The 20,290-nt window shown below is 42.5% G+C and overlaps 1 protein-coding gene across 2 annotated transcripts in view; it reads right to left on the reverse strand.

Moving 5' to 3' along the window:
- Positions 1–20,290, reverse strand: part of LOC128756824 (ankyrin repeat and BTB/POZ domain-containing protein 3-A) — a 147,100-nt gene that overhangs the window by 38,108 nt on the left and 88,702 nt on the right. For both annotated transcript variants that reach the window (XM_053861547.1, XM_053861546.1), the window contains exon 2: positions 10,092–10,241. In XM_053861547.1, the coding sequence (XP_053717522.1) occupies positions 10,092–10,241 (150 nt within the window). The remainder of the gene's footprint in view (positions 1–10,091; positions 10,242–20,290) is intronic.

The raw sequence follows: 20,290 nt of genomic DNA on the forward strand, positions 1-20,290 counted from the left end.
TGGATGTAGCCAGTCACCACTGACGCATACTCCTCCACGTCTGTTTGCTGATTGCAGTCCGTAGCAGCATCCTTGAACATGCTCCAGTCAGTACGCTCGAAACAGTCCTGAAGGGCTGACATGGCTCCCTCTGGCCACACTCTCACTGTCCTCACTGCTGGTTTCTCTCTGGTGAGCAGGGGCTGGTATGCAGGGACCAGCAACACAGAGAGATGATCTGAGGAGCCGAGGTGAGGACGAGGGACAGCTCTGTACGCCTTCTTGATGTTGGTGTAGACCAGGTCCAGGGTGTTCTCCCCACGAGTAGCGAAGTCCACATGCTGGTGAAAGGCCGGAAGCACAGTCTTCATATTGGCCTGGTTAAAGTCACCTGCCACAATGAAGACACTCTCCGGGTGTGTGGACTGCACATCGCTGATGGCTTGATGGAGGACACTCAGGGCCTGTTTGCAGTCAGCGCTTGGAGGGATGTACAGGGCCACCACTGTGACGCTGGTGAACTCACGTGGCAAGTAGAAGGGTCTGCATTTCACAATCAGAAACTCTATGTCCACACAGCAGTGACTGGAGACCAGAGTTGTGTTGATACACCAGTTGTTGTTGATGTAGATGCAGACACCCCCTCCCCGGGTTTTACCTGTGAGCACGTGGTTCCTGTCCGCCCTGAACGCTGTTAGCCCTTATTGGACACACTCAACTCAGAACTCTTCACGTTTTAATAGCCACCTGGTTTCTCTCCTCAATGTGAGGATGTTCACACTATACACTTTCACACGTGACAACTGTCAACGCATGACTGTTACAAATGAGCAACCACTTAGAGACACTGCGAATCAATGCATGACAAAACTCAAATCCGACCAAGTCTCAGACATTTCATAGCAGAGAAACCGGCAGAGCAAGGGCCTGACTTAACACTCGGTTATGACGTCACATGCAAGTGTAGCGTGTCCAAATACTCCTAAGACCGAGGCACTCGCCATTCATCACTTGAATTAGGAAGATGAAGTGATGAATGTGTGAATGGAGTAACATGACTTAAAAACAATGGGGAATACAGTAGGACAACAGGGACATTTTAGTAGCTGCAGCTGAAAGTTACGCATGTCACCAGCTTCTTCACATCAACATACTGTAGAATGTGAGCAAATCCAAGTGATCTCCTCACGTTGGTTGCTTGTCAACACGTTCTAATTGTTTATGATTTGATGTCATCATATCGCCCACCTTCCCACAATCCCTCACGGCACACTAGTGAGTTGTGTCACCCCGGTTGAAAAACGCTGCACTCATGGAAGACAGAACTTTCTACCCAAGGACATTGGCCCCTCTCCTCAGGAAACATTTTTCAGACGATTGAATTTTATTCTCTCATCATTCAAATGTAAAAAGAGGACGAGCACAGGTCACTCTGGGGTAGGAGACTCATATCAGTTCATATCCTCTCCAGCTGAACCGCCATTGAACATTCACAGTGACAAGGCATGAGCCCAGTGAAAACCAACCTTATGGCAAACACCTACAATGAACCCGATAACAAATATCACCATGGTGCTTCCATTCAGTATGTCTGTCATATTCTTCTTGTACGTACTGCATTTCTTCTTCAGGGGTTGCCATGTTGCTGTGTTTCTCAGTTTGAATCATGCTCTACGAAACCTAATTCATGTGAGGCCACTGCTTTGGCTCTGAACCTGAGGTTCTATATCATTAGTTTGATATGATTTGTCATATTCAGCCTACTGATTCACTCATATATGTCAAAAAGAAACAAATGACACCAGCCTTCCTACATCTTGGAAAAGTTCCTCCACCTCTACAAAAAATATACTTGGTCGATAAAGGGGTCTTACGTTTTCCTGTCTGCAGTTTAAGCAACCGTGTTTTACTTCATCGTCATCTGTTGAACTTAACATAGACGGTTTAACTCTCAAACTGTTCCATGCACAACTCCACAAATAAGCTTTAAATCCCCTGACCTTAAATTGTTTATAGACTCTCATCCCTAGTTATTCAAGTTTTTTTTCTTCTACATTGTGGTTCAGCAAAGTAACTCATTTAAGTAATACAAAGTATATGAGAATAATTCTATAACTAACTACATGAAACTTAAAAATCACATTAGTTCATAAGTTCCTGCTAATATCATACCTCTCATACAGCTCTTTTCTTATCTACTTACATTTAAATGTAACTGCTTCAGAATAGTCTGACTAAAGTTTGATATTTCCACATTGATCATGACATTTGTCAATATATTTAAGTCATTAGAAGCTTTCCAAAAATCTCCAACAGGGTGCAAAAGCAACATATGGATGAAACAACACATATGGCAGATAAAAATATTCATAGATATGAATATAAAGGTGGTGTGCAATGCAGAAGATGGAGTAAGGTACTTTGAGCACATGGGTTTTTTATTTTAGAGATGACAGTATGTAGAGAGTCAGAATTGCACGTCATGTGCAAGAGAGCAGCTGAAAACTCTGCTCACTATGTTGCTGAGCAAGCTGACTGTGAGATGAATGAAGGCAGGATGAAAGCAGAGGATGAACAGGGCTGGTAATGTGGACAAGGTCAGGCACATGGGGAGGGGCTAGGTTATGGACGGCGGCTTTGAAGGTGTGCAGAAGGAATTTGAAATGTATTCTTTGCTCAATTGGGAGCCAGTGGAGTTGCTACAGTATGGAGGTGATGTGATGGTGGGAGCAGGTTGTGTTGATGACCCCGGCAGCACAGTAATGGGCAAGTTGGAGCTTGTGGAAGGACCTCTGAGGAAGACCAGAGAGGAGGGGGCCACAGGAGTCAAGATGATGAGGATGAGAGGGAAGATGGAGTGAACAGTGAGGGAGGGATGGAGTCTTATTGTTTCTGAGCTAGTAGTAGGCAAATTGTTGATGTGGGAGTGGAATGAAAAAGTAGTGTTGAAGAAAGCACAGAGAAGCTGTCAATGTTGAGGAAGAAGCTGTCAAGTTTGGAAAGTGGTAATTTGGTGTCAGTAATGTAGACTTCAGTTTAACTGGTGTGGGGTATTAGGAAGTTAGGGAGCAGTGTGGGCTATACGCTGAAGAAGAGGTCGACCAATGGGGACGTGGATGAAATGAGGAGTGTGCTGTTTGGTTATGTGACCTGTGAAACCTGGTTATCTGTCCACTGTGGACTCAAGTTTGCTCCACATTTACAGTTTACAGGCAAGAATTCGGAACCATCTTTCATTTTTTATGATTTTTTTTTAGTTTTTGTGAACAAAGAAGAGTAATATGGTGCAGCAGAGATGATTAAAAATATATAGTGTTCCTCCATTTCGTGTCCTAAAGTGATTTATACATGACCTTGAACATAGCGGGGGATGGCAGCAACTTAGTCATCATCTGATACAATTTAATATCAACCAAGGAAGACCCTCCCTGCTCCTGATGAAATTAGCCGTGAGGCTATTGTCTTCTCCTGAGCTTTATGAAATCTAATCTTTGCAACGACAAACTTTGACAGGACGTGATGGCAGGTACCAGGGGACGATAAACCATTTGACAATAATGAAGCCCGTCTGACGTAGTTACTGCAGCGACACGGCGCGACAAGGTTCTCCCAGCGTTTGTCTTTTGTGCAAGACGACAAGGTGTGTGAGCCCGGAGGATTACGCAGAGGTTTGTTTGTGTCAGCGCGCCCTTGCTGTCCTCCTGAAGCTGCAGTGAGACTGATAAGGAAAATGGCCCTACTGCATTCCAGCCATGCCGAAAGCATTCCGAAAGGCTGGAGAACATTACATTTGTTCTTTTCCAAACACTAACACAGTTGCTCAAGAGCTTTGCGACAATGTAAGACAGAATGACAGCAGTAACCTTTCCCACCCGTTTCACATCAGACCTGTTCAACACCAGAGAGTAGAGGTGCCACGAATCAGCCGGTGCATCGATGTTTCAATTCATATTCCGACGATCCAACCACATCGATCTGTGCTCAGCAGGTTGGCCATATATTGATCTAACAGCATTTTAAACAGTAATGAAATGATTGTATCGTGATTTGAAAATGATGCTTTGGATTTCGTCATGGCAGACTGTAAATAAATCTAAAGACGTTAGAAGTCGCTTGATTCAGTTGACCTGTCTGTGAGGTCATCACCAACAGCTGAGTGAGGTATGATCGGTCCAGTGTTTAGCAACACATTGGCTTTGTAAGAACAGAGATGATCTAAAACAGTTCACTCTTTGTTGTCACTTTGTTGGATTTGTGATGATATATATATATATATATATATATATATATATATATATATATATATATATATATAGTATAATATAAGTCGACAGATCTCTCCAAACCACCGTCAAACCTTACCGCTGCTAAATATGTATGCTCATTTGACCCGAAGAGAGGTTGCACTTTTGATGCTTGAACTGTATTTTTACCTTGGAAAAACAAAAACTGAGGAAGCCAAACCTGATGTTTAGCCTCTTGTTGTATGAACGGAAATGAAAGGTGCATTCAATATTTTATTTCGTGTGAGTATTATAAAGGTTAACTCGCCGCTTATTCAGTCTCGGGTGTTGGTTGTACTTTTTTTTATTTAAAACAGGAGACATCACGGATTAGAATTTTTGGCCTTAATGCTACTGAATGTATTTGAGTACTTGCTCAATCTGTGATACTAAGGAATCACCACAGAGTGAGACGTCATCCACCGAACAGTTGGAGTCAGTGAAATCCTTTTCAACTCCTATTAAACTGACTGACTATATTTTGAAAAATATAATCCTTTAAATAATTGAAACTCGAAATTTGACTCATTCGTCTTTCCTCACTTCATCACCTCTGCTTTCAGGAGGGTCAGGCGGCATGAGATTAGGAAAAATGACGGCACGGAAGGGAAAGTATTTTAAATCAAATGAAAGATGGGAGAGTCGGCTTTCATCATAAGTTGTAACTGATACCCGTGGATCCTCTCCGGTTCTATGTGGGAAGTGATCCCATTATCTCGAGCTCAGATTCAGGTGTGGATAATGGAGCAGGGCTGATGGCAAACTAGGCTTTGAGGATTTCAAATATTTATTACATTCTGAATTTAATTTAAAAACTAGAAGGGCTCATTTCAATTTTAATAAATATTCTTCATGATAATTGTAGTTCTATTTTGCTATAATATATTCGTCTAATTTGGTCCTTTGGTCCCTTAGATTTCAACTGACATGCACAGAACATATACCATTATCAATATTACATGGTACATTTTAGAGAGATCATCTTGGGAGAGTACTGGTTCTTTCTAAGAATGAGTTAGGGAGTGTGGTCCATTTGAAACTTCAAGATTGGAGTCATAGTAACTGTTAAGTTGTTTCCACGGCCTCAGCAGTATGAGGACGATGTTTGCTGACTTTTGGGTGGTCCGGGAAAATGACCAAAATAGCTCACGGATCCATCAGAATGAGACATTTGCATGAGTGACTTAACCATAAGGAAACCAACCAGTCTCAGTTTGAAACAAAGCACCTTATCAGCTTGTTATTTATTAACCACGTGTAACAGTTTGACCCAGTCCGCTTCATCCAGCTCTAGTTTGAAAGATGCAAATGTTACTTTGGGTGTATTCACTTATGTACCTGATCATATCTCCTTCATTTTGGGCATTTCCCATCATGGGTTGCCAGCAGGGATGGGAAGATTATGGTTCAGAAAGCAGAGAGCATCTCTGATTCCACACATGCAGATGACTTAGCATGACGAAGACTATCACAGCAGCCGGTGGCGCAGCCACTTTTGGTGTTGCCGGGTGGCCAGCTGGCAGGGGGTGCACGTGCGCTTACACATGAGGCTCGTGGGAGCGGTGTCAGGTGGGAAGGAGATCAGAATGGATATATTGTGCATGAGTTTGAAATTGGTGCAGAGTCTCAAGTCTTTTGCCCTCAAGTCCAAGTGATGACTCAAGTCACTGAGCGGCGCAACTTACAAGCGAGTCAAGTTCAAGTCGGAGAGCCCCCATCTCTGACTCCTACTGCAGAACAGTCTCACTGTCTTCATGCATGTCCTGCACAACCCTCACATGCTTCTGTCTTCTGTAGGAACCCAACTGGATGTTAGTGTGTGCAACTGCTCGAAAACATACACAGATACATCTTCAGTTAACCAGCGCATAGTCCTGTTCAGGAATGAGGGGAGTGCAGGAGCCTATCCCAGCGGTCACTGGGCGACATCCCCAAAATTAGCCAGAAGGGATTCCATAACACTCTGCCGAACACAGCACTGAGTGGGTACTTTTCACAGAGAAAGGTAATGTCAGTGGTGTGTATTTGCTGTGGTCTGTGGTTGCGGGATGGAGGGCCTCCTTGTTAGAAGCATGCACTGTATGACATTTCACCATCTATTTGCCTACTGGCTGCTCTCTGGCACACAAGACAGCCGCGACACTGACAGATGAGCGACTTGTCAGCATCACACCCGGATATAATACGTCAGCCCCTTGCCTCTTTGTGTGCAGCACAATAGCAGTTAAAGCAGAAAGAAAGAAAAACCACATTCATTACAGAAGAGTCTCGTGAGAGCGCCGTCAGCTATATGTTCTCCCAGCACGGACCAAGGCAAGATTCATGATCAGCAGCACAAGAAGAGAAGGGACGTTGGAGTTATTCTTCCACCTTAGCGGAGCAGAATTATGGATTTGTTGATGAATGTGGCGCTTAAAAGGCCTGTTGAATTATCCATGAATTACAGAGCAAGTTGGGTGTGAAATGACAAGTGCAGCGTAGCTGCGCCTCTATCAAGTCACCTGTTTGTTGTTTCGCCGATGATATCTCATCGATTACAGTTGGAGCCATCTGAACCTGTAGATATGGGAATGGGGCATGACTGCTTTATGAGAGGAAGCCACGCATGCATCCTCTCGCTCATCGATGTCCTGCAGGTGAGATATTCACGGGGGATTATGAATCACTGTTATATTATCATGTCGTTCCCACATGATTTCCTCCTGCAAATATCAGCGTAATCATCATAAATCATCCATTCAGGTGACCACAAAGCGGCTCTGCTATTGTGCTGTTAGATCAATTCCACCAGGGAGACTCGCTGTAGAATACAAATTCATCTGCGACACAGTACTTTTGCAGATGTGCAGGTTGCTTCTAATAGTGCAACCAAGCCCAATTTTGACATTTTTCCCCCACACATTTTTGTCTAGTCCTGAACATGGTTATGCTTTTAATCGTAATATTGAATGACATTTTGGGAAGATGTGGCAGTGTCATATTTGTATTCATTAAATATATTTATAAAGAAATGACTACACACACATATGAGGTCACCTTTTTACAGTAGGCACATTATTGCAGTTCTCAAGGAGAGAAACACGTTGGGAATGATCTACTCTGATCTGGTGTAACCACATGTTCTGGACTATGGGCCACTGACTCTCACAGAAATCCTCTAACATTTTGCAAATGGCATCAGCGGATGAAAATCACATGCCAACCCCTGGCAGACCTCTTCAGTTCAACAAGGAGTGCTTTAATGCTATTACAGATCGTAATCACAGGATGCAAAACACCAGGAGCATTTTGTGTCTATCTGAAGTGTCATCTGGTGCGTATTTTGCTGAGAAAAACAAAGAATGGAAATTTGTTTTTGTTTTTTTTTCTCCACTATTTTTCATCTGGGTTCACTAGGCTGTCTGTCGGTGAATAGTTTGAAAAGTTCTGGATGGATTCTAATAAAATCAAATGGATGCACTGATACCAGCTTTTTCGAGTAGTGTACGAGTACTTGCATTTGGGTACTCACCAATACTATTTGAAGAACTTCCCTCAGAATGCTTTTTTTGTACACGTTTCATTGCAGGACAAACACAAATAAACTGACATTCAACTGCGCACAGCGGTAAAGTGGCATAGGTTTTGTGGTATTGGTGCCATTCTATGACTACGAGTACTCACATGCCTTGCTGAAGTCAGAGCTAGCTAAATGAAACGGAATACTTGACTCACTCACGATCACTAAAATAAATAAATGTCTGTGTGACCATAAATGTATTGTTTTTATTCATGCCTATACATCTGCGGTGCCATAGTGTTTTTATCATGTCTGGCTAATACAATATCATCAAAGTGCATTTCAATGAGTTTTTTTTGCAGTCATAAGACACAACTAATGTAAAAGTGTTACGTGTCTATAGGGGACTCGAGGATCTAATATGAGGAGCAGGACTGTGAGTGTGTGGGTGTTGAAGGTGGAGCGCTTCCTTTGCAGATTAGATTAAAGCCTCTGAGATGATGTCCTTGGACTTCCCACGCGGGACTCTTTGGCAGGTGTTAAAGCAGCTGTAACGGAAGAGTTCTGGGTTGTGACGTGTCATGCTGGACTGAGGGGATGAGTGAGATAACTCAAGCAAGATGTTGGGGGCTGTCGCGGAACAGGGGGTGTGGTTCAGACCTCTGTGACAGCGCAGAGGGATCGGCAACTCAATTAAGTTGTCCAGCCTGAGATAAGCGCTGGAAGCGTTTATTCAGGCCATTTACAGTCGTGCTGCTGTGGAAATAGAAGTTGAAGTTATTGACTTATTAATGAACTTTCCGTGCTCAGCTCCTTGATACACGAGATGTTCTCTTTTAATGTAGGGCTGCAGTAACATGAAACAATTTGTGCCGATAATAAGTTCTGATGCCCTCAGGGAGACCCTACGTTGCTCACCCTTGAAAAGTAATTTGCTATTCAAACTCCTTTATACGGCACCGTCCTCCAGCCGACTTTTAAATAAAGTCAGTTGAGTTGGTGTTTCTGAAGTCTCACCTTGAGCTGCTGCAGTGTGGCACTACAGAGACGCTGCAGTTTCTTTCACAGCTGGTGTATTTGGCATGTTTCAATTCCACACATTTGTTCCAGGATAAAAGTGGGCCAAACTGCTGACCTGGAATGATCTAGACTATTGCATCTTACATTTGGCTGTGTGTGTCAGTGGTCACTGGCTTTAATTAGATAGTAACATTCTAGATTTTGAAACATTACAACTGTGTCACAGGGATGGCGATGATGTTTGCAGATGACATTGTGATCTGTGGTGAGAGCAGGGAGCAAGTGGAAGATAAGCTAGAGAGGTGGAGAAGAATGAAGGTTAGCCGCAGCAAGACAGAATCCAAGTGTGTGAATGAGAGGGACCCAAGTGGACAGGTGAAGTTACAGGATGCAGAGATAAAGATGGTGGTGGATTTTAAGTACTTAGGCTCAACTGTCCAGGGTGATGGAAAGTGTGTGAAGCGGGTGCAGGCAGGATGGAATAAGTGGAGAAAAGAGTCAGGTGTGATGTGTGACAAAAGGGTGTCGGATGAAAGAGAAGGTGTACAGAAGGGTGGTGAGGCCAGCAATGTTGAATGGTTTGGAAACAGTGGCACTGAGGAAAAGACAGGAGGCAGAGCTGGAGGTAGCAGAGATGATGATGCTGAGCTTCTCTCTTGGAGTGAGCATGATGGATAGGATCAGGAAGCAGTAGATCAGAGGGACAGCACATGTCTGGTGTTTAGGAGACAAAGTCAGAGAGGCTAGATTGAGATGGTTTGGACATGTACACAGGATAGATAGACAGTACATTGGTAGGAAGATGTTGAGGTTGGAACTGCCAGGCAGAAGGTGGAGAGGAAGGCCAAAGAGGAGGTTTATGGAGGTGGTGAAGGAGGACATGAGGTTTGTAGGTTTGAGAGAAGAGGAAGCAGAAGACAGGGGGAGATGGAGGAGGATGATCCGCTGTGGCCACCCCTGAAGGGAGAAGCTGAAAGACAACTGTGTCATTGGCACATCACTTTCACTATGTCAATTGGTTATTTCTCCTGAAATATGTGGGCAGACACGTGAATCATATTGCAGTTTCAGCTCTTGGAAGAAGGTGCTTCCCTTCACGACCACAGCCTTTGCTAACCGCTATTCAAACTGATTAATGAGGGTGATTAAACAAAGCACTCAGAAGGAAACTCATAAGGATTCATACAATAACAATGTTAAGCCAGGGTATTTAAATGTGACCAGTTTGTTGGGGCAAACAGAGAAGTCATCCGTTACTGATTTAATAAGATGAGTCGTTTGGCGCCAGGCCAGTGAAAATGCAAACTTACTCAGCTCGGCGATGCTGCCGACACGGGTGGCGAGAAGAGACTGCTCCACTGTCCGCAGTTCGGCCTGCGTGTAGTTCTGTTTCTCGCAGGGTCTGCTTGAACGTTGCTGATCGCGATGCAGGTTGAGACTCTCCGGCAAGCAGAGCACACCTGAAGACCCACCGGAAAGAGAGAAAAGTAATGGTAAGAAAACAACAAACAACTCTTTCACCATCCACTTGATTTATCTACTATCTACTATCTTCCACATACATTTCTATGAAAAAAAAAAAGCTTCATTGCCTCAGAAGATGATGTGTAAAATACAAGTAGCAACAAGCTACGCAAGCTAGTCGTGTTTTACCTGCTATTTTCTGTTCCTTTTGTGTCAAAACTATCTTTGGCTCCAATTTGTTGCTGCAATGTACTAAGGCTGTGCAGCGACGTGAAACAGACTGCAAGTCTGATCAGTCTTTTCAGGCACTAACTGCTAGATACTGATAGCTAACTTCAGTCTAAGACAAGACATGCCTTCGAGTGAACTATCCTGATAGACGTTTACTTTTCTTCACATATTGCAGTCGCAGGCATGCAACTGTGTTACTGACTGATTCACAAAATTGTTGAAGTATGTATACAACAACTAAACTCCTGCTGTTATTGTGAGTATATTGAATTATGCGTAACTCTGCAGCAAATGAAAAGATGAAAAAAAAAGGTCAAAGCAGTTTAGACAAGGAAATGTACCTTTTCATTATATAAATTCACCTTATTTATTGTGGATTTGGTCATTGAGAAATTGGAAAACACATTTTAAAGCCACTCACAAAGAGCGACATCTTGAACAACGGTCAGCATGCAAATTCTGACCTGAACGCTTCATCCCCTGTCAGTTTTTCTGTTAATCGTGCATTCAGTGTTCATCATGTGACATTTGGCGGCTCCAAAAACCCTCGCTGTCTACGCGCAAATCTTCCAACAAGACTTCCAACTGATATTTTTAAACCTTGAAAGGGAGCATGGAAGACAATGGCTGATGCACAAGTATTAGTAGCCACTGGTGATGGCACTCATCCTATTATTTTTCTGCCAAAACTACCCAGATGGCAGTGCATTATTTTTAAAGAGTGATGTGCTGTTGTTTTTATCAAGTGCTGTTGGTCTATGATTACGCACACACAAGGCTCCTCTGACGGACGAAATGATGTGTCCAAAAGTGCAGTGTTCTCATCGTCATTCATCATTTTGAAAGTAGATGGTTGAATTGAGAGCTTTTGTCGTCTCACTTCCTCTCTTGGCTTCATGCCCAGCAATTATTTTACAGCTTCTCATTGGCTCAATTGGGCTTCCAGCCTGTGATTCAGAGAGTCTGGAATCTGTGCTATGATCACAGAGATTTGCCATTTCTTCAAGGCTCACGAGGTTTGCTGGACACATTCAGGTGCTTCGGCCAGGCATTGTTCACCGCGGCGAATGGCTCGGTGATAGATGAGCTATTGAGTTTTGCTACAGGTATAATGACAGGCAACAACCGGCTGAGTGATAATCCTAATGGCACGGCACCGAGCAACACGCAGTTACACAAGAGTAATTGCAATGTAGTTACACTCTTGTCGATATATTTTTGTTTTTCTTCATTTGATGCCAGCATGTTAGACAAGGGACCAAAACACAGGGGACACAGAGTAGGTGGAGTTTCCCCAGCATGGATGGAAGGCAGGGAGCTGCACATTCAACCCACTTTCTTCTCAGGAATTCCAATATTCCCCAGCCGGAGTCCCGCTCCCACTTCTTCCCACAGCCTTTTCATGCTGCTTTTAGACAATCAGCACATACAGTCGGTTCGGCAGCTGTTGAAGGACTTGAGAAGCAGCTGGTATTTGGGTGCGTCTCAAATTCCTAAATGACAGAATAGTGTTGCTCCCTGTCAGTGTTGTATACAAACAAAATAGCCATCCTTCAGAAGATCTGGTGTCTGAAACAAAATAAATAAAGATGGGAAAAGGATGACGAGGAAGGCGGTGGATAAACCAACATAAATGACTGATGCAGTGAAGCTGTTCAAACTGCTACACAACTGTCATTTTTGAGTCATTTTAATATAGTAATGATGTAAATAAAAAAACCTTTGTGGTTACTGGCTTCAATTTTTGGATTGCTTTAGTTTTTGATAAATGAAAAGCAATGTCATGTAAAATGGTGTGTTTCTAGCAGCAATCCCGCAAATGTCATCTTGTCGCTGTGTCTCTTAAACCACTTCAGCATACATGATCACTGTATTGTGTTCCTCAAGACCAGGGCCGCTACGCTCACATCAGATAATAGGTCAACGTTCTCAACTCACTCAAGTCATTTTATGTGGCCCACAAGAGCGTCAAGGTTACAGGGTTCATGCTTAGCAGTTTGACAGGTAACTTTCTAGCACGCAGAGATTAGGTATGTCAACAATAAATATAGAAATAAAACCAAATCCTTGAAAGGTGACTGACAGTCCTGGGATGTGATGTGAAAACAGGTATGTGCAACTTTCTGACAAATACCCAATAATGATGAGGGGAAATAGATGATAAAAAAACCTTTTCTCAACTTCTTCATTTCTGAATGAAATATGGTATTATCCTATGATGTCAGATGGAGTCACTGAATTATTCATATCAGTGCGCCAAAAGATAAACAATTCTGCATCTCTCTGCCTCGCTCACCACCTACTCCATGACATGTTATTGCTCAACAACACTCCCTGAGAGAAATGTGAATTTTTGATCTTTGCAATGCTTCGTGTACTAAACATCTGAGGTGAGGGAAAAGTCAGTCTGGCTGTTGAGAGAATAAACAGTGACGCAGTGATGCGCATGGATGCTGACAAAAACAGTCGAGTAAAGACGGCCAGGTGCTACGGCTTCCCGAGCACATTTCCGGACCTCAATTTATTTTCTTCAGAGCTTCATCAGAGCTGAGTTCTGTGTTACTGTTCCTGTACTTAAACATGAATAGCAGCTTAATCCTTCATGGAGAAACACAACCTACATTTTCCTCAGGGGCCTGCATAAGTACAGTTCATCTATTGAGCATAGCATCGGCAGAACAGAAATGTGTGGTCAGTAATGTTGAGTAGTTTATGTTGAAGATTGGGCTTCTCCTTCAAGAGTACCTACGTTCCCTAATGACGATTTTAAATTTGTTTTTCAAGCAAACAGACAAACTCAAGTGCTGAAGCTGCAGGGCAAAACTTTCAGCTGTGAGCCAAACATTCGTATGACTGAATAATCATAGAAGTCGCAACAGTGTGGGTCCAATCTGATAACACTTGTACTCTGCTACTAAGGTTTCATAGAGCCACATCAAGTTTTACTCGCCGGTCTTCCTGGTTGGAGGCCCGTTTTTCACCATTTGCTATCGAAGGTGGTGTCAGAAGTGGGATGATTATGTAGAGAGGCAGTTGGTTTGATGGGTACAGTATAGTACAGTACAGGACATACTAGTATAAAGGCCTCCTGAGATGGTGGATGAGTGCTGTGAGAGAGGCACAGATTGAGTTTACCCACACAGATGCAGAATCAATGCCTGCTAAGGGAAGACTTAACTACTGATTGAGGGTAATGGGATGAACCTTGGGCAGTGCAACAGCACACACGGAACAGAAATGTTTGCAACTTAAAAACCCTTATTAATGAGTGTTTTCCTTCTAGTATACAGCGATAACTGTGGAGCAACGCAGGAGCAGTGCTGTTTATGACATACCCTGCTGTGCTTAACCTTTAAACATGAACAAAATAATGGTAGAATCACCACAGTATTTTTGCTACCCAGTGTGCAAACCAGCCACCTGACTCATTTAATTGGAGTTACTGCAGTCCGTCTTGGTGAAAACATGAGGAATTCTCTTGCCTCATCCTTTACCTCACTATCTAAGGAGGATCACCAGGTGATGTATTCTGTAAATGGCAAAGTCCTTCCATTGTCTTTTACTACAATAAGAAGCAGCATGTTTCGAAATGACACAATCCTATCTCATCCCGAACACAGACCCCAGCCACTGTCTATCAGAGGGCCCCTTCATCCATCATTTTTATCTTGTTCTTCCATTCAGGACTTCTATTGTTACGGTGAAGCAAATTCAACCTATGCATGCCCACTTGCTGCTACATGATCTAGATAGACTTTTCCCCATGGGGATTAACTTGGGACGCTTGACCTTGCCATCTTTCAGAATACTCGCCTTTCTCCAATGAGAGAACACATTAAGTAACAGAAGTTTGGAGACAAAGTTAAAAGGTCCTAACACAGAGGAAGGACAGAGCTTCAGTACCAGGTGAAAAGACAGCAGGATTACGGCATTGTGGTCTGTGTTTGTTTAGCATTTGGATCTGGCACTTTGTGCCCTAGAATGGAAATGTATGTGGTTAAGGGACACCTGAAGAGAATAGGTGTCACTAGGGAAGACGATCGAGTTTGGGGACATGTTTTAGACCATTCCTGATCCAGCAGATGTAGAGGGTTGCCTCTTTCTTTAAGTCGCTCTACATCTTTTGCGGAGGACAGGCGTGCTGGCGCGATGACCACACCCAGCTGCCACACAACTCATCTGTGACCCTGAAGCTGAAGAGCTTGTTGACCAGGAGGTTCCTTTAGTGACGTCATTGGAACACTGGGTTGAGTTTGATTTGACTTTTACAATTATTTCCCATTCTATTTGAACAGAACCAAGCTTGTCGATGGCATACGATAATTTCACATACTCATCCATACTGACAGAGCCTTAGTGGTGATTTATTTTAAATTCCTAGAGGATCACCTACACAAGAGATCAATATTTTTTGAAGATTTTCAGCTTTCCTAATTCAAATTGCTGCCTAATACGTTTATACAAGAATTCAGCTTAGAAGAAAAGCCTGGCGTTGACATTGTCTGGATAGTTTGATTGCTTTCGGTTAAGCCTTTCTTGAATAGGTAAGAGATCGATGCCCTCCATTCATGAGTCAGGCAATCCCTTGGTCAATCAGTCCAAGTGGAGGAAGCTGGATTCCTTAATGCCAGGCCTCTCAACACACAAGAATAGAAGCAATGCTTTCATGAAAATGACTTCCTGTCCTGTGAAATGCAGATGATATTAAGATGTCCACCGCCGCTCTTCCGACTTCAGCTTCCCGGCATGTGAACAAGCACGGCCGGATCAGCAGGAAGCTTCACATCCATCACAGAAATGTACTTGCAGCATTCAGCCACGAGGCTTTTATTTCAGCAGGAATGTCCAATTGATTTTCTGTAGCAAGAAAGCGTCGTTTTCCCTCTCTCCAGTGAAAAAAAAAAAAAACTCTTACAGAATATTAACAGGTAGTTGCCATGGCAACAGGCGCGGGTTGCCCAACAGCGGAGTGGTTGGTTTTGCTTTTATTGTCTTTTTTTTTTTTTTTTTACTGTAAGGAAAGCACAAACCAAACATTCTGCTACAAATTCTGGGTGAACTTGTGGCCCTGGTGAATCACACACACACACACACACACACACACACACACACACACGCTCATGACTGACCACTCATTTTACAAACGGCATCTCATCATAGAGGAAAGATTCAGTTGGGTAATGGCTGCACCTAGTATACTGAGGAGTCATTTATTTGCACATCAATAATGAATAAATGCACTTGGGACCACATTAGTGGGGAAATGGCCAAAATGATTAAACGACTGACCCAACCGGGTAACCGAAAATGTCGAGCATAAATCCATGATCCTGCTGTTGGTGGACACTTTGAAAAATATATCTCCTCTGGGGCCAATGAGCACCCATGTACAATTGCATTGGTCCAATTTATAAATAATGGAGGAGCCAGCTTTGTGGCTCCAAAATTGATTCGTTTCTGGAATGTCTAGTTCGCCCTGAGCCATTGACCTGGTTCTTCTTACTCTTTTTTTATTATCCCGGAACTTCTTGCCGTCTACCAAATGAAAACTTTGATATTAATATATATGGAGGAAGCAGCCTGACAGGAAAGCTTGTGTTGTGAGGAGCAGACCTCTCTGCACAAAACCATGGCTGGTCCGCTCATGCTGATCCGCTGTATCTGTCGACTACACATTTGGCTCCATGCACAATAACATGTAAAACAAAGCTACTTAGAGATGACAATGGCAGCTAATCAAAAATATGCTTCTCTAGCAGGGTTGCGAGCCCTGAAGAACAAGAATCTGCAGAGGATAAGCAGCTGACTCAAGGGTCACTTGGATGTCGAGCGTGTCATCGACTTCCTCCCTAATCAATGCAGAGAAAAGCCGGCACATTGTGTTCATGAAGTGCGAACAAGCCGACTGCAGTAAAGCTCAGCTAAACTTTGACGTCAGACAATAGCGGGGTTTCCATTGTAGCTTTTCACAAAACAAAAGCGCTATTTTTAAAATGTACAATGTCCCCATTGTCCTCGTGAAGTCCTGTCCTGCTACATGAAGATGCTGGCACTGTTATAAGCAGTGTTGAATGAATATTTAAAAGCAATAATTCAGAGAAAGTTCAGTGTCTTACCAGATTATGACTTGTGTGAAAGTCTGCGGTACCTCAGATTTATCGTACTTCAGTGTTAGTGGTCATTCTATGGTATAAAACGTTCTTTTATTAGGGCTACACTGTCGCCCTACACTGGCTATCTGTCAGCTGAAATCCTATTGTCCGTGTTTAAATTCCTCGCCCCACCTCACCTCGGTGACCTGCCCCCAAAACTCGCTTTGCCCTGGCTTTTATTGACTGAGTCATTTATTGTTGTAGCCTGCTTTGTAATGTGCATTATTGCTGCTGCACTTCTGTCTTTCACTTCCATGTGCTCTGTTCACAAAATGTGCTTTATACATAAAATGGATCGGCTTATTGCCTCAGCGTGCTTCTTCTTTTCGAATGCAAAATATATTTAATGTATTTTTGGGAGGCAAAACAAGCATGTCATGCATTTTGGTTCACGCCATTAATCATTTTCAGGTACTGCCACAATAGACGCAAAGGCGCATCCGTGATCCATCCCATGAATGATGTGTCAGGTGACACGTTACCACCTCCAGTAGTATTTTAGTAGTAGCGACAATGGCTCAAGGAAAATCTAATGAAGTAAAAGTACATATTGATGAGGTTATGTAGCTGAGCGTAAGCTGTGAAAAAACTAAAATAATGGAGTAAAGTACAGATATGACAAAAATGTAATTAAGGACAACAATGAAGTACTTTTACTTTGTTGCAACACCCATTACAAATACATCTACTGTTATTGCCTTGAAAAAAAATGAAGCCACAAAATCAGATTTCATCTTATACTGTACGTGTGGCACGTGACAGGGATTTCTATGGAATGCCAGCTCTGATGCAGCCTATTGAAATCACATGTTTTCCTTCTATTTAAACTGCTGATGATTTTTTAATTAGTGACTGTATATAGTTTTCGCACATTCCCAAGGGTGATGGAAAACTAGTTGATGACACCTACTGATTTTTTTTAGACACCAATTAAAAAGTGATGAATCTATCTCGGAGAAAACCAAGCAAAAAAAAAAATAAATCACCAAGCAAAAAAAAAAAAAAAAGAAATTTTTTGCTTGGGTTTTTTTTTTTACCTGGCGGAAATTGACGTTGCCGTTGAAACCATCTGACACAGAGTCCTGGTTTTTGAGTCCCAATTTGCTGGAAACTAGGTGCTCAACTACAGACCAATTACTGCGCAGGAAAATGAAAACAATTTAAAGATATGGCTTTTAAAATCAGTGTTTGGATGTTTCTTGTTCGCAACATTTTTTTTGTTTGGAGTGACAGAAGCACATGAAGCCAACTTCATATACCTTCCCAACATTAAGGACCATGGACAGCACTTTGGAAAAACAGACTTTAGGGCAGTAGAGAGCCAACCATTAAGAGATTTGGGTTGGACAGTCTCACATACTTGATGCCACACTTTCTTGCAGACAAAAATAATGCTTGAATCTATTAATGGCTTTTGGCCGCTGAGGTTCCTGTCTGATCAAGAAATCCATCAGCGAAGTGAAGAGCAGCGTAGATTAGTTGCATAGCTGTGGCATAAAACTGTCACAGTTTATGAAAGCCATCTTTACTTTGCATTTACTTGAACAGGAACATCATACAGCAAACACATGGGAGTTCCTAGAGGAAATGCTCTTCAAACAAGTTGACAATGTGGCATTAATTTTGTATTTATATTTAATTTAGCTCACACAGTGCAGAAGAAAGATCAGAGACGAACTGGCACTTCAGTCTTCTGACTCACGTATATGTGTGTTATACTGTAGTCAGTGGGTGTGTGGGATGAGTCAGATCTGATTCTGTCAGTGTCTGATAAAAAAGAAAAAAAAAGAAAAAAGAAAAGTTTCCGCCATTACAGACACTCACTTGTCTCAGACTATTTCTCATTACACTCCACATGTAAGGATTTCTTTGAGTACAATTTCAGTGATGACATGCAAACTAGAGAAAGGATCAGTTCATTTCTTTCCTTCATTAAAGTCTATGTATTTATTTTAAAAATGCATTTTCTCCATTAATGTTTTTCCTTTTGATCCATTTTAAATCATGAAATTATCGAAATGGGTTCCTCTGCAGCTTGATCAAGCTGAACAGTCAGCAGTGTGGCACTTAATCCCTCTCGATTTGGGCACTTCTTCGTGCCAAGACAGATGGATTGCAGGCACCACATTTGGAGTATTAGACCAAATCACATCACGACGGAGCACATACCCTTTAACTGGACTGAGGACACAGTCACATGGTGAATAACTGAACCACGAATGCTTTATATGACGATGGGTGATGTAGTTGTTCATCTGACCTTGAACAGTCGCAGTCAAGAGACCTCGTAAATACTTACATGTAATAAGGTAATGCATCCGATACAGGCAAAATCACTCCATTTATCCAGCGTTTTTTCATAGTATGCATCACCCATTTATGGTGTTTCCTTAACAACATGGCTAGAGAAGATCATGTATCAAAAACATGACTGAATCCTGTGGCTGAATGAGGTGGCATATAGAACTACTGATCCCAAATTCATGACAAATGAGATGAACGTGCTATCAGTAGCAACATATAGCATGAAAGACAGCCACTGATGAAATGGCCGGTAACAGCCTTTCGTACAGACCGGCAGGCACAGGAGGAGCCTACTGGTCCACATGTATGGGTTATATGTACTTTGACAACCACTCATTCAATGGGAAGATTACATCAGTATATGGTGGGTAATAGGTGTTTATAAGTGTGTGTGTGTGTGTGTGTGTGTGTGTGTGTGATGTAAGTTACAAGTCGCTTTAGATTGTCGAGTGTGGTAGAGCTGTATTGTTTTGACTTTCCAAACATGTTTTTCCAAATAAGAAATCTTTCCCATCAAATATGGATACATTTAACAGTTGTGAGTGACATCCCAAACAGATCCGTGGCGGTGTGAGAAACATCCACATAATTACTTTCAACATCCCAGCATTTTTTTCCCCCTTCTTCTTCACTGATGGAAACTAGGCCGTCATGGTTTTTGCATGAAATATTAAAGTACAAGCCACATGTTGTGAAGATAATTGTGTTGGGATTTAAAGTCAGGCGAGGCAATCTTTTCAAAGTTAAGTTTACTGGACTGGAGAAGGTTTGTCACAAAAAATGCCTCCAAATGACACTTTGAAAATTGAAAATGACGGTGAATGAAGCTGACGTGTTTAAGGTTTTGCCTTGGCTGCTTCTCTGGCAGAAATTTTGCAATGACCCTGTACTGCATGAAGAGGTGGCCGCTGAACTTTCTCCAGAGAAACACCTCCAGCAACAAGTGTCTGATCTGGAATATGAAACCTTTATCTCTTCAATAATGGTTTATAAAAGAATGAACAATTATCATTCTCCATCATTACAACACATCCTCACTCCAATGGCGTGAGACACTGATGTTGGGACAGTTGCCTATTGCGTCCTACAGTATGCTGACAACAAAAGCAGCCTCTCGCGTTGCGTGTGGTCATTGGACAAGTAAAAAAAATTATAATAAAGAAAAATAAAACGTAAGCCATGCGATGATGCTCGATTCATTCTACGATTCTATGAGTAACAACATGTCAATTGCTATTTGACTGTGACTAAGGAGGAGAGCCACATACAAGTGTTAGCAATAGCAACTGACATCCAATAAGGTTCAGTGAAGAGAGGTACAACTCCATGTCCCTTGTGCTGCCCCCATGCACCTTGCA

Source organism: Synchiropus splendidus, chromosome 4 (assembly GCF_027744825.2).
Source record: "Synchiropus splendidus isolate RoL2022-P1 chromosome 4, RoL_Sspl_1.0, whole genome shotgun sequence".
Classification (NCBI taxonomy): Eukaryota; Metazoa; Chordata; class Actinopteri; order Syngnathiformes; family Callionymidae; genus Synchiropus; species Synchiropus splendidus.